At 47.9% G+C, this 12,471-nt stretch overlaps 1 protein-coding gene across 1 annotated transcript in view; it reads left to right on the forward strand.

Moving 5' to 3' along the window:
- Positions 1-4,860, forward strand: part of Gabbr2 (gamma-aminobutyric acid type B receptor subunit 2) — a 352,972-nt gene extending 348,112 nt beyond the window's left edge. The window contains exons 18-19 of the mRNA XM_076843252.2: positions 1,486-1,603; positions 4,695-4,860. Coding sequence (XP_076699367.1) covers positions 1,486-1,603; positions 4,695-4,860 — 284 coding nt within the window. The remainder of the gene's footprint in view (positions 1-1,485; positions 1,604-4,694) is intronic.
- The last annotated feature ends 7,611 nt before the right edge of the window (positions 4,861-12,471 follow it).

Below are 12,471 nucleotides of genomic sequence, written 5' to 3' on the forward strand. Positions count from 1 at the left end.
ATTGGCCTCATGGCTAACAGCACTCATGCCTTCTGGAACCTTACCTAATACATGGATTTTCTCCATAAGGAACCCTAAACAGCACTTCAGCATTACATTGGGGGCCATTTTAAACAGAAAAATCACCAACAGTACAAAAATGTGAGAAAGGAGCCTAGCTTGGTGGTGCACACCTGTAATCTCAGCAAGCTAGCCTCTCAGGAGGCTGAGGCAGGAGGATCCCAAGTTCAAGGCCTACCTGGGCAACTTAGCGAGATCCTGTCTCAAAATATAATTTAAAAAAGGTTCAAGGGGTTGGAGCTGTAGCTCAGTGTTAAGAGTCCTTGCCTAGCATTTGCAGCACCCCTCATTTAACGCCAGTATTGCAAAAACAAAAATGTAGAAAATGTATCACTAAATAAACCTCAAAAAAGATACTTATTTATAGTATGAGAGCTGAACAAAAAGGCAGAACATTGCCTCAGCGGGGAACGTGAGTATCAGGCAACTCAAAATTCTAGATGCTATGCTCATCAGCAAATTACCACAAAATCATGGCAGGCATTGATGGGGGGTTACAGATAAATCTTGACGAGTGGATAAGTTTGTAAAGACAAAATCCACGAGTAATGAGGATGGATGGTGCTCATGTGAGGGCAGAGTGACCTGTACACAAGGTTGTCCACCACAACACAAATAAAACCCTGATGCACTTGTCCCCACTGAGTGGATCCAAATCTCTTGGATGGGGCTGGTTTTTATATTTCTTTAAATCACTACAGATGGTTTTGAAGTCCAGAGAGGGTAGAGAGGGTCACATCAACCTGGTTTGTGGCTACACAATACTCCTTTGAATGGAGGCTCCAGAATTTACTCAAATAATCCATTATTACTGGACAAATTCAAATTAGTTCCAGCATTTTGATATAAATGATGCTTAGTTGAATATCTTTTCCCATATCCTTGATTGTTTCTCTAAGATAGTTCTCAGAAGTAGACATTCTGAGTAAAAGGTTTGCATTTTTATGATGTTTGATACACGTTGACAGTGCCCCCAAGAGGTTAGGTCAATTTATACTCCCACTAGCAGTTCACTATTAATCTTTTTGATCTTTGCTAAAACTGGGAAAAAAATATATAATATAAATTATAAAAATATACAAGAATTTTTTTGTGTATTATAGGCTATGTGCCAATGAAACAGTCTTAATATCAGAGCCTCAATTCCAAATTATGTTGTCTATATCAGTCAACTTAATTTCCCCCATTTTTCTTGGAGAAAAAGAGAGTAGAGGCGGGTCACACGCTGCTGCCCTCCCTGGGTGAGTGGAGGCTTCTTGGCTCACTACCTTGGTCTCAGAAGAGCTACTGCACAAACCCTGGTCCAGAGACGGCAGAGTGAGGGGGATCTTTTTTACATTCGTTGGGCAGCATCCTAAAGGTTGCATTGCTGATTTATAAACTAACTTAACAGAACTTTTTGTGATATTGTTGTTTTGCATTCAGATGGGGGAAAGACCATTTTAAAAAATCACCTCGATCAAAATCCCCAGCTACAGTGGAACCCAACAGAATCCTCCCGAACATGCAAAGATCCCATAGAAGATATCAACTCCCCAGAACAGTGAGTACCTTCTCCTTGAGAATTATAGGAAGAATGTGTCTCCCCTGTACATCTGTTTATGATTGGCACAGTTTTTCTTTTTTTCTTTTCTTTTTTTTTATTAGCTACACATGACATTACAATGATCTTGGCAATTCATACATTTAAATCATTGGGGTATAATTTCTCATTTTTCTAATTGTACAGATTGCATAATCACACTGATCATAGAGTCACCTATATACATACAGCAATCATAATGTCTATTCTATTCTGCTGCCCTTCCTATCCCCCCTACTCCTCCCCTCCCCTCCCATCATTTCTCTCTATTCAATCTAATGTGACACAACTTTTTTTTTTCTTTTTCTCATCACTATATTATACATGTATTCTGTATAACGATGAGGGTCTCCTTCCATCTTCCGTACAACTCCCCTTCTCTCTCTTTTTCCCTCCCACCTCTCTTCCCTATTTAGTGGTAGTCTTCTTCTCATGCTCTTCTTCCCTAACCCATTTTGAGTCAACCCTCCCCTTTTATATCAGAGAAGACATTCGGCATTTGTTTTTTAGGGATTGGCTAACTTCACTTAGCATAATCTGCTCTAATGCCATCCATTTCCCTGCAAAATTCCATGATCTTGTTATTTTTTAGTGCTGAGTAATATTCCATTGTGTATAAATGCCACATTTTTTAAATCCATTCATCTATTGAAGGGCATCTAGGTTGGTTCCACATTCTAGCTATTGTGAATTGTGCTGCTATAAACATTGATGTGGCTGTGGCACAGTTTTTCATACCCATGATGTTATTTGAGTTCCACATCTATTCTATAATACAGGTCAAATTATAATGCTTTTTTTGTTTTTAAATGTTTTTTTAGTTGTTGATAGACCTCGATTTTATTTATTTATATGTGGTGTGAGAATCGAACCCAGTACTTCATACATGTTAGGCAAGCGCTCAACCACGGAGCCACAACCCCAGCCCACAATGCTGTTTTTTACAGATGAGAAAACTAATCTCCAAAGAGGGGAGGGAGGTGATTTGTTCAAGCTCACCCAGTGGCTAAGCACAGGAGGTAGGATTTGAACTCAGGCCTATCCAACATCAAACCTTATGTTCTCCCCTTAGCCCGATGCCTTTCTTAAGTATAAAATGTACCCTCACTAAATACATTTACTTCAAGATTTACTGAAACCTGTTTATTATGCATTAGGCATAGGCAATGGAGACACAGCAGTGAAGAAAATAAACAAAAATCCCTCCCTTCCACAGTTTCCATATCTTCTAGAGCTTCCATTCTGCCTGGCAGGATAACAACTTTACAGAAACACAGGGCAGGAGGGCCGAGGACGAAGCTCAGGGGTGGAACACTTGTCTAGCGTGCATAAGACCCTGGGTTCAATCCCAGCACCACATAAAAAAAAGCATATTATGTTAAATTATAAGTGGTTTGAAGAAAAATAAAGCAAGAAAGGGAGTTAAGGAGTGTCATTTTATGTGGGGTGTTGAGAGAAGACTCAACGAGAAGGCGATGTCTAAGGCAACACCCAAAAACACCTCAGCTAACTACATTCCCACTGGCAATTTTAGTTCTTTCCAAATTCTACTAAATTGGAAGCAGGGGTTAGACACGTACACTCTGAAACTTGGCCATGGGAAATAACAAGTGGAGCCAGCCAAAGCAGTCGAGTCACCAACTCCAAGGAGTGGGTCTCTCCACCCGCTTAGCTCCAAGACTGGCCAGCTCCGGGCCAGAGCAGTTGCCAGTGTTTGTCAGCAGTTTCCCCTTCCGTTGCCTCGACTGGAGTGTAAGCACCTTGAGGTCAAGGCGAGTCCATGTAGCCCCCGGGACTGAGCACAGGTTCCAGCGTTGAGTCCGTTCTCAGCAAGGAAGTGTTGAACACTCATGGCCATGAGCTACTCACCCCACCTGCCTCGGCAGATGGCCTTGCCCTGGTACATGGACAGAGCACCCTTCTCCCAGGCCCAGGTTTATTCTTCAGCTCCCCTTTCTCCCTGGACTCTGCCAGCACCATTTTGCCCTAAGGAATGGATCATGGCTGACAGTCCCCTCACTCAACCTGCCTTTCAAAAGGGACCCTCCAGCGCTCTCCTCCCCTGTGCACCTGTGTCTCTTGGGCAGTCTTTCTGGGCAGCAGGTCCTTGGATACTAAGGGCAGCACTTCATCTGTACCCAGCCATCTCAGAACCCACCATGTCCTCAATAAACTGTGGAGCACGCCCTTCTGGGATGAGCTAGCCCCGTGAATCGATGGCCTCTGCCACAAGCCATGTGGAGCCATCGAAGCAGCAAGGGTCCCAGCTTCCCCAGGTCTGCTGAGCAACTTAGGTAAACTCCCCTCTTCACCACAGGACTGGCAATTCGTCCTTTGTTGAGTTTTTGTTAAGATCTGGTTTGTTTTATTTTGTATGCTCCTGAGTGGCCAGGCACTGGGGAGACAAGGAGGCATTAGAACCAGTCCCCTCCCTCAGGGAATGCAGTTTGCCATGTGGGTGGATGGAGAACTGCACAAAAATGCAGCTGAGCAGAGCAGGAGGGCGGTCACCTGGGCACATTCCCCAAAAGCAGCCTTGCCAAGGATGAAGACTAAGGGTGTGGCCCTGCCCAGGGGCCAGAGGGCAGCTCCCTCTTCCTTGGCACCCCTCCCAGGGTGGCATGCTAGCCCACCTCCTGCTCTTCTTGGCTTCTTTCTTGGAAATTTACAAAGGAGTCCTGGGGCTTCAAGGAAGAAGGGAAGAGGAGTCTCCTGGAAAGAGATCTGAGAGAGCCCTTAGAAGGGAGGTAGGAGGTTACTCTAGTAACACTGCCCTGTGACCGCGGAACCCTGGCCCAGAGGCTCAGGAGGACTGCATCTCCCTCCTCCTTCGAGTGTCCCCAGTTATCCCCGGTTATTCCCAGAGCAACAGAGGGACACACAGGTTTTCACTAAATACCCCCTCGATGGCTGAATGGCTAGACCACAGTTCTTGGATTCAGAGAAAAAACAGACTCCTGTCATCAGCTTTTATTAGCCAAAGTGAGTCCAGAGAACTTTCTGGAGAGCAGCCAGCAGCCTTCACTAACACCCCTCCTCTCTTCCCCTCCAGCATCCAGCGCCGGCTGTCCCTCCAGCTCCCCATCCTCCACCACGCCTACCTCCCGTCCATCGGAGGCGTGGACGCCAGCTGCGTCAGCCCCTGCGTCAGCCCCACCGCCAGCCCCCGCCACAGACACGTGCCACCCTCCTTCCGAGTCATGGTCTCGGGCCTGTAAGGGTGGGAGGCCTGGGCTGGGGCCTCCCCGTGACAGCACCATGCCGGCAGAGGTGTCTGCCACAGACACACTGTGGGCTCCGGCCGTGGAGAAGCGGGGCACCACGGCCGCCTCTCGGGACTGCGCGGCTGGCCCTCAAGTGGACGGGACGGGGGACGTGGCACCTGACCTCGAGCCTTATTTGTGAAGTTCTTATTCTTTCACAAAGAAGAGGAATGGAAATGACTTCTTCCATAATGTCTACAAACAAGGAGAGCTGGGATAGTTGAAACTTGCAAAAAAACAAAACAAAACAAAAATTCTAGACAAGGAGAGAGGCCTAGAACTCCAGCTAGACTCAAGGAGAAGCCCTGCGCAGCCTCGGGAAGAGGCCAGGGCTTCCGGAGAAACCGCCTCTGTACTCCGCACACACATCACCATCTGTGGCCCCCACCAGCCCTCCTCCACGTGGGTGGGGGAGAAGGTGAGCAGGGCCACCAGGTCCCCAGCTGCCAGCCCAGCCCACCTCAGCCTCCCTGGCGCAGGGAGTCCATGGGAAGGGCAGACAGGCACCGGCCCTGGGGCTGGGGAACCCGAGCAGGCAGAGTCGCATGCTCCCTGGGGGGGGCCTCCATCACCAAATGAGATGTTTGTTACTCTGATAAATGCCACACATTAACACAATAACAACCGTTCCGGGGACGTGGGGATTTAGGGCATGTCGCTGCAGACACGCTCTGCAGCATCACCGACAGTCTGTCAAGCACCCACCATGTTGGCCGTGTCCTTGTGTTCATATCAAGTGTTCCCGGAAATAAGGGGACCACCCGAGCTAATCACGGAATGTCTGTTCCCAGCAAACATGATAGAGAAAGATGTGCACTTTAACCTCTCCCATCAGGGCCCAAGGGCTGGCTGGGATTTTTTTTTTTTTTTCCACTGACTTTGTTTCTGACCAAAGTGAATCGAGGGCATTCTGCTAAAAGACATCCCTGGTGTCACAGGGGGAGAGTTGCTGGCTGAGGGCTTCCCTTGGCTTCCAGAAGGCAGCCTTCCATCCAGATGAGCCGGTGAGCTCTCCCCTTGGGATCACTGGGGACCATCGGTCAGCAGACTGATTCCCATTCATAAGATCACTCTTCCCATTAAATGAACCCCAAAGAGCACTGGCGTGGGAGTCAGGCAGACCTGGGTTCAAGTCCTCAGTCCCCTTGACTCCCCGCGTGACCTTGGGCAAGTCACCAGTTTCTCTCTGAGCCTCAGTTTCCCCTCTGTAACAGGTTGGGGTTGAAATAACACCCGTCCTGCCTACCTCACAGGGTCACTCTGAGGATCAACACCTGATCTCATCCAGGAAAGCTTTGTCCCAAAAGTAAGCAGCCCTGACCTGTGAGGTACCAGTGTGACTATGACCTTCAGCCCTCACTACAGCCGGGGTGCGGCCCAGAGAAGCTTCCGGTACAGCCCTCTGCCTGAAACAACCTGGCTGGAGGGAGACTCCCAACGACTTTTCTGACATTCCTAGACAGGTTCATTCTTTGCTAAAGAAAGGCCTGAATGACAACGTCCAGGACGTCTGCACAACCGAGCACTTCGCTCCATCCCTAAAGAATCCTAATGGCAGCTTCAACAGGCAGGCAATAATCTCTTCCCAGAACCACTGCAGTCAGGAACACACTGTTGTCACCACCAGGCTTTGACGAAAGGGCCCACGGGAATCACCATCGCCAACATTTCCAACACCCCTGTTCGCGTAGCACAGCTTTCCCCTCCCCTCCCTCAAGGAGAGGTTACGGAGGTACTGTAGCTTTTAGAGAAAAAAAAAAAAAAAAAAGTTCACACATCACAGGTCAAGTTGAAGTCATTCTCTGTTTAGGCACTAAAAATCGTGTTGTCACTCTGTGTATTACCAGTATTTACTTGCTTTCTTGATTTCACCAAAACCAAATTTAATTTAAAGGATCACATTAATTTTTCAAAGGGAAAGAGACACTTAATTGTACATAATGTATACACACACACACGCACACACATGCACACACAGCACACACACAAATACCTGTAGAAATATTATTCCAGCATAGCAGGAAAAAACAAACTAAAGTATTGGACTGCCGGAGGTGAGCGTGCGTCTGTAAACCTTTGTGACTCCCAAACGTGCTCTGTCTTCTAGGTTAACCCACAAAGTACATTCTCTTGTCTTACTGATCCTGTAGGTTTACCCATCTTGTTTTTTAATTTTCCCAAGAATAACAAGACACACAGAAGTGACTCTAGCTATTCCATGGTTCTGTTCTTTTATATGCAGCAAACATACCCGGTCCATTTCCCAAGAGGCTTCGGCCTGAAGGCATTTTCCAATGATGTTTAGTGCACAAATGCTTTAAATTAGACTGGAACTGCCAGAATCAAATGTAAATGAGGAATTTCTCGTACCCCTACTGCATGGTATCAATTTTTAATAAATTGTTGCAAAATTGTTTTTATGAATAAAAGGAAAAAAAAAAACTCGTCTTGAATGCCTCCTCTTCCCCAAATGGAGGTCACCTGGGACCATGTTCCTCAATGAGCCACTAAGGGGCTGAGAAACAGCCTGGGGGTGCCTGGTCAGCTAGGCCCTTCCTGCCTTCAGCTGACAGTCACATGCCCCACCACCATGCAGCTCCAACTTCTGACTGGCCCAAGGGTGGAAAACTGACTAAGCAGGGCAATAAACCCCTTCCCAGGAGTCCTCCATGTAGAGGTATTTAGTCTGCCCTGCAAGGGAAAAATGGAACCCACTGAGAGAAACAGGAACAAGATCTGGGTACTGATGGGCTCCAAGTCCGTGGTTAGCTGCTCCCGAAGGCCAGTAGCATCCTGGGCCTTTTCCTGCTCAGTTGGTTAGACCTTCCTCGAATACTCTGTTCTTCCAATAAATTGCCCTTTTTGCTGAGGTTAATCTGGACTAAGTTCCTATCACTTGCAAACAAAAGGTTCCTGATTGACATGGAAAAGTCACTCACTCCCCAGCCTCAGCCCCCTCTCCAGGCCTTTGTGGCCTATCAAGACTTTGCCCATTCCTCTTTCCCAGCCCTGTGGCTGCCTCTCCCTGCACCCCAGGGTGCCATCTAAAGGCTGTGTACATTTCCTGCATTGTGCTGGGCCCTCAGCTGGCTGTTCCATCTCATTCTCCTAGTTCCCCTGACAGGAATTCCTCTCTTCCTCTTTTCTGAGTTGAGGACTGTGCTGTATCTCATGGCACTGGGGACAGGCTCACATGGTCCCCTCCCCACCTGCATCATAAGCTCCCTGAGTTTGGGAATCATATCTGCTTCCTTGATGTTCTACTAAGCAGCCATCTTCCCAATGGCTCAAAACAGGTTTCAATGAGACTTTGCAGCATTGAACATTTTGGCCAAGTTGTGTCAAGACTGGTTGCTGAGACTGGAAGAGAGAGCAAGGGTAGAGGAGGCCACAGCAGGCTGGAGAAGTCCCAGGCAGTGGGACCAGGTGTGGGCCTCAGAAATGAGGGGGCTGGATTCAGACTTCACAGGAGAGCCATTCCCAGGTCAGAGGTTTGAAGTGCACAGGATCCTCTATCATGGCATCTGCCTAGGAGCAGCCCTGCTGAATGCCTGCCACTCCACACTACCTTTTTTACAGTCCTCCTGCATGATACAGGATGTTCAAGGATGTAGATGGTTCACCCAAGGTGACCTCACAAGCCCATTGCAAAGAGGAATGATCAAGAATCCTGCCAGGTCTTCCTTCTCTGTCTGACCTAGACTCACAGAAATGAGCAGTAAGGATTGGAAAAACCATCCTATCCAACTCTTCACTGTATAGGTGGGGAAACTGAGGCCCAGTCACTGGAGCCAAAGTCAATGAGAAGGTCATAAGAGGACAGGTGGGAAACCCAGATGTCCTGGCTGTGAGACTCGTTCTTTTCTCCTGAACCCACTTCCTGACACTCGACCCAGAACCACAGTAGAACAACAGCGAGGGAGAAGAACATGGAGTCATTTCTCAGGGGCTCCGACTCTCCATGTGGAGTCCACTGATGGAAACGTTTCTTCTTAGCACCTCTGAAAGGACAGATGTCCCCTGCACTCAAGAAAATCCTCCTATCATCATCCTCACCCAAGTTCTTCATGTCCCGCTTGGCCTTGAGCAGCAGGGTCTATGTGAACTGAAGCCCAGGGCAAAGGCCCAGAAGGCAGTGTTGCACTTCACACTCCATTTTTTTTAATAAACGTTTTTTTTGTTGTTGTTGTTGTTTTTTTTTTTTTTTTTTTTTTTTTTTTTGTCTTCCTTTGATTATGACCAGCTCATTTCTGAAGTAAAAATAAAATAAAAACACATTTCCAAGCCTCAAAGAAAGGTATTCTGGAGTTGAAGCCATTTGAAAAGCGCTGTCGCCCTGGATCATAGTGGCAACACTGGGGTCCTCCGAGGGACAACAGGAAGGAAATTTCCAGAAGCAGCCAGCCAGGACCTGACCTTCGAAGCAGTTTCGCCTCTGCAAGGATCTTCCTGAAATCAGCTTTCAATGCCTGGAAGCCAGGGACAGGGAGAGGAGTGATGGTGGGTGGACCGTATAAACAGACTGGCAGCCACTGGCAGTCCTGCCTCTTGGGCCCCCTTTCTGCGCTCTGAAGTCACAGTCCTGGCTTTGCGAGGAAGGATAGGAAGAAATCTGGAGCCCCGCCCTTGTTCCCATTTAGACACAGGGATTGGTTCAGGGATATGTTCATTACCCAAGCCCAACCAATCAGAGCCCTTCCCAGGGTTTCTGCCCGCTATTTTCAGGAGGTTTGAAATCTCTTCCACTTTGAAGGTTGGAACTGAGCCCTGATCCCCTCATCTGGGCTCAAGGAGAAGCAGCAACTAAAGATGCATCTGCATTGAGTGTCTCCGTTTAGAGCAACTAAGTCTCATTTTCTGCAGAGAGAAGGGTTTCTGTCACTTAGGACCAAAAGAAATCTGTGGGAGCCAGGGGATCTTCACCTGAGTCTCACTGTGGTCCATAACATTCAAGAATTCCACCTTCCTCCCTTCCTTTGGTCTTGAGACCTACGGGAAAGATTTCCCTGGCCCACACGCTGCTGGGTAGGGAGAGGGGTAGGGAAACCCACAGGCTCCTGAGGGCTGAGGAAACCTTAGGAGGCTGAGAAGGTGTCATTGGACTAGCCTAGAGACCCAGGAACTGGCACCAAGATACAGGAAAGACCCATGTCTGTTCTGCAGTTCTTTCTTTGTCACCTCTTTTCCTCCCACATCCTGGCTTGTCGTTCCTCGCTTGGATTGGGGAACCACCCAATGCATGAAACCCCTGACAGTCCCAGAGGCTCACCCAGTCATGCCTGGTCTCACTCAGGGTCTGCCCGGAGATGAGAGTTCACTGCCCGCTTCCTCCAGGTCCTGCTGGGAGGCTTCGGAGCCCCCAGTGAGGCCCCTGCACTGAACCAGGGCCTGCATGGCTGATGACAGCATGTGATAAGCAGACAGCCCAGACTGGGGAGTCGGACATGCTTCCTGGGGACCTAACCTCCAAACAAGGGCTTGCCACCTGTACAATCATTTTAAATACCCCATGACTGGCTTGATGCTCTGTCGTCACTGTTTTAGAATTCTTTGTGACTTTTGAATATTTTTAAAATATTTTTTAAATATTTTCTTTTAGGTGTAGTTGGACACAATACCTTTATTTTATTTATTTATTTTTATGTGGTGCTGAGGATTGAACCCAGGGCCTTGCACGTGCTAGGCGAGCGCTTTACTGCTGATCCACAACTCCAGCCACTAGTACATAGCATTTTAATTTTGTCGGGGACCCATAACCAGCCTGTACCTAGACCTGAAGACAGTAGGAGCCAGCTAGCCTGCAAAAGGAGAAAAAAAAAAAAAAAAAGCAAAGCATGGGGAGGGAGCTGACCTGTGGAATGCAGGTACCTGCTGGGGTTGCTACAGCTGCCCCTGAGGGCAACTGGGCTGTTGTGCTAATTATTTACCCTGGAGTTCCTGTGGCCTCAGATTTCTAGATGATAAGACAGCAAGCATCCTCTGTGTGTGATGAGGGGTCTTATCTCAAAACTGTAAGTCCTGAGCCTGCATTTCTACTCCTTCACTTACATAGTGTGTGGTTTTGCATGAGCTACTAAACCTCTCTGAATTTCTGGTCCTACATCTGTAAAATAGACATAATACCTCACCCAGGGTTGTTCTGATGGTTAAAGGGGCTCAGGTGGGTAAAAGTGCTTTATAAACGTTGTTCTGCTCCCAGACAAAAGGAATGCTGGTAAGGTGAATCCGTATAGGAAGCACAGTGGGGCAGGCCGTGCCATCCAATTCCGGACAGAAGAAGTCATCTGAGGAGGGACTCTTAGCCAAAGCATCTTGGCATGTTATGTGGGGAGCAAGGTGAGAAAGACAGAACGACAGTTCTGTTAGGAACAGCAGGAAACTTGGTGGGGGAAGAGAGGAGGGGGGGTTCTAGAAGGGGGCAATGGTCAAGTAATGGCATCATAGCTACAAGACTTAAGAATAGGGATATGAAGCAGTTGAATTTAAGTCATTTGCGTTGGCAGGAAGTAAGCCCTGTCCCTTCTCTCCCTTCTCTTCATTTCACTCCCTCAGCAAAATGTCCCTAAACCTTCAGGAACATTCACAATACAAGCAAAAGTCTTGTGGGTTTTGATGCAAATGCAGGAAGAGAACAAATTCTGTTTGGAAAGAGGCCAGAATAAGGGAAAGAAGCAACCACAAGACGAGAGGGGAAAATATGCTCTCTGCACAAGCAGGAATATGGAGTAAGAAATGACCATGAGCACACACACTCTCAGAAATTCATGGAAACATTGGAGAGGAACTGGCCTTTCCCAGAACTAAGCATGGGAAAAGGGGGAGCTCAGATTAATCATCTGGGCTCACTGGGCATGCTCACCCTTACTGACATGGGGTGACATGAATGCATTAGCCTGTTTCGCGTTTCTATAACAGAATACCTGACTCTGTTCAGCCTCTGGTGAGGGTGCCCTTAGCTGAAGCACAACATGGTGGAGAAGTGGAAAGGGAACTGGCTGGGTACAGAGAGGGGCAAGTGTATGGAGTGGCCTTGCTTTATACAACACATTCTCAAAAGAACTCACTCCCCAGCACCAGCATTAATGCCTTCCAGGGGCGATGCCCTATGGCTTAAGACCTTCCACTAACCCCACACTATAGGTCCCACCCCTCAACACTGCCACACTAAGGACCACGCTTCCTGCATGTGAACTCTGGGGGACGAACATCATGCAAACCACTGCGATGAGCAACAGGAAACATGTTGACCCTCATAGTCGTGGTTCTGAGGCCCTGAGTGCCGTGGCTTCTGAGGTACAGAAGCCAATGCCAGAAGCACCTCCATCGACTGGATCACAGGGTAAACTCCATACCGGAAGCTGCAGGAGTAAGGTGAACCTGGGGCAGCTGCCAGCCTGGAGAACCCATGGCATTTAAGAGCTGTTTGCTGGGGCTCCTTTGTTCTCCAAGGTGATGGCTACTCTTTTGTGTATGGTGCCTGGTAACTGGAAAGTTCTGGCACTAAGAGGAAATTGCAGTTTCTAAACAAAGAGAAGACACTTTTCTCCTATTGGAATTCCTATGGAA

The sequence above is a fragment of the Callospermophilus lateralis genome, chromosome 2 (genome assembly GCF_048772815.1).
Source record: "Callospermophilus lateralis isolate mCalLat2 chromosome 2, mCalLat2.hap1, whole genome shotgun sequence".
Classification (NCBI taxonomy): Eukaryota; Metazoa; Chordata; class Mammalia; order Rodentia; family Sciuridae; genus Callospermophilus; species Callospermophilus lateralis.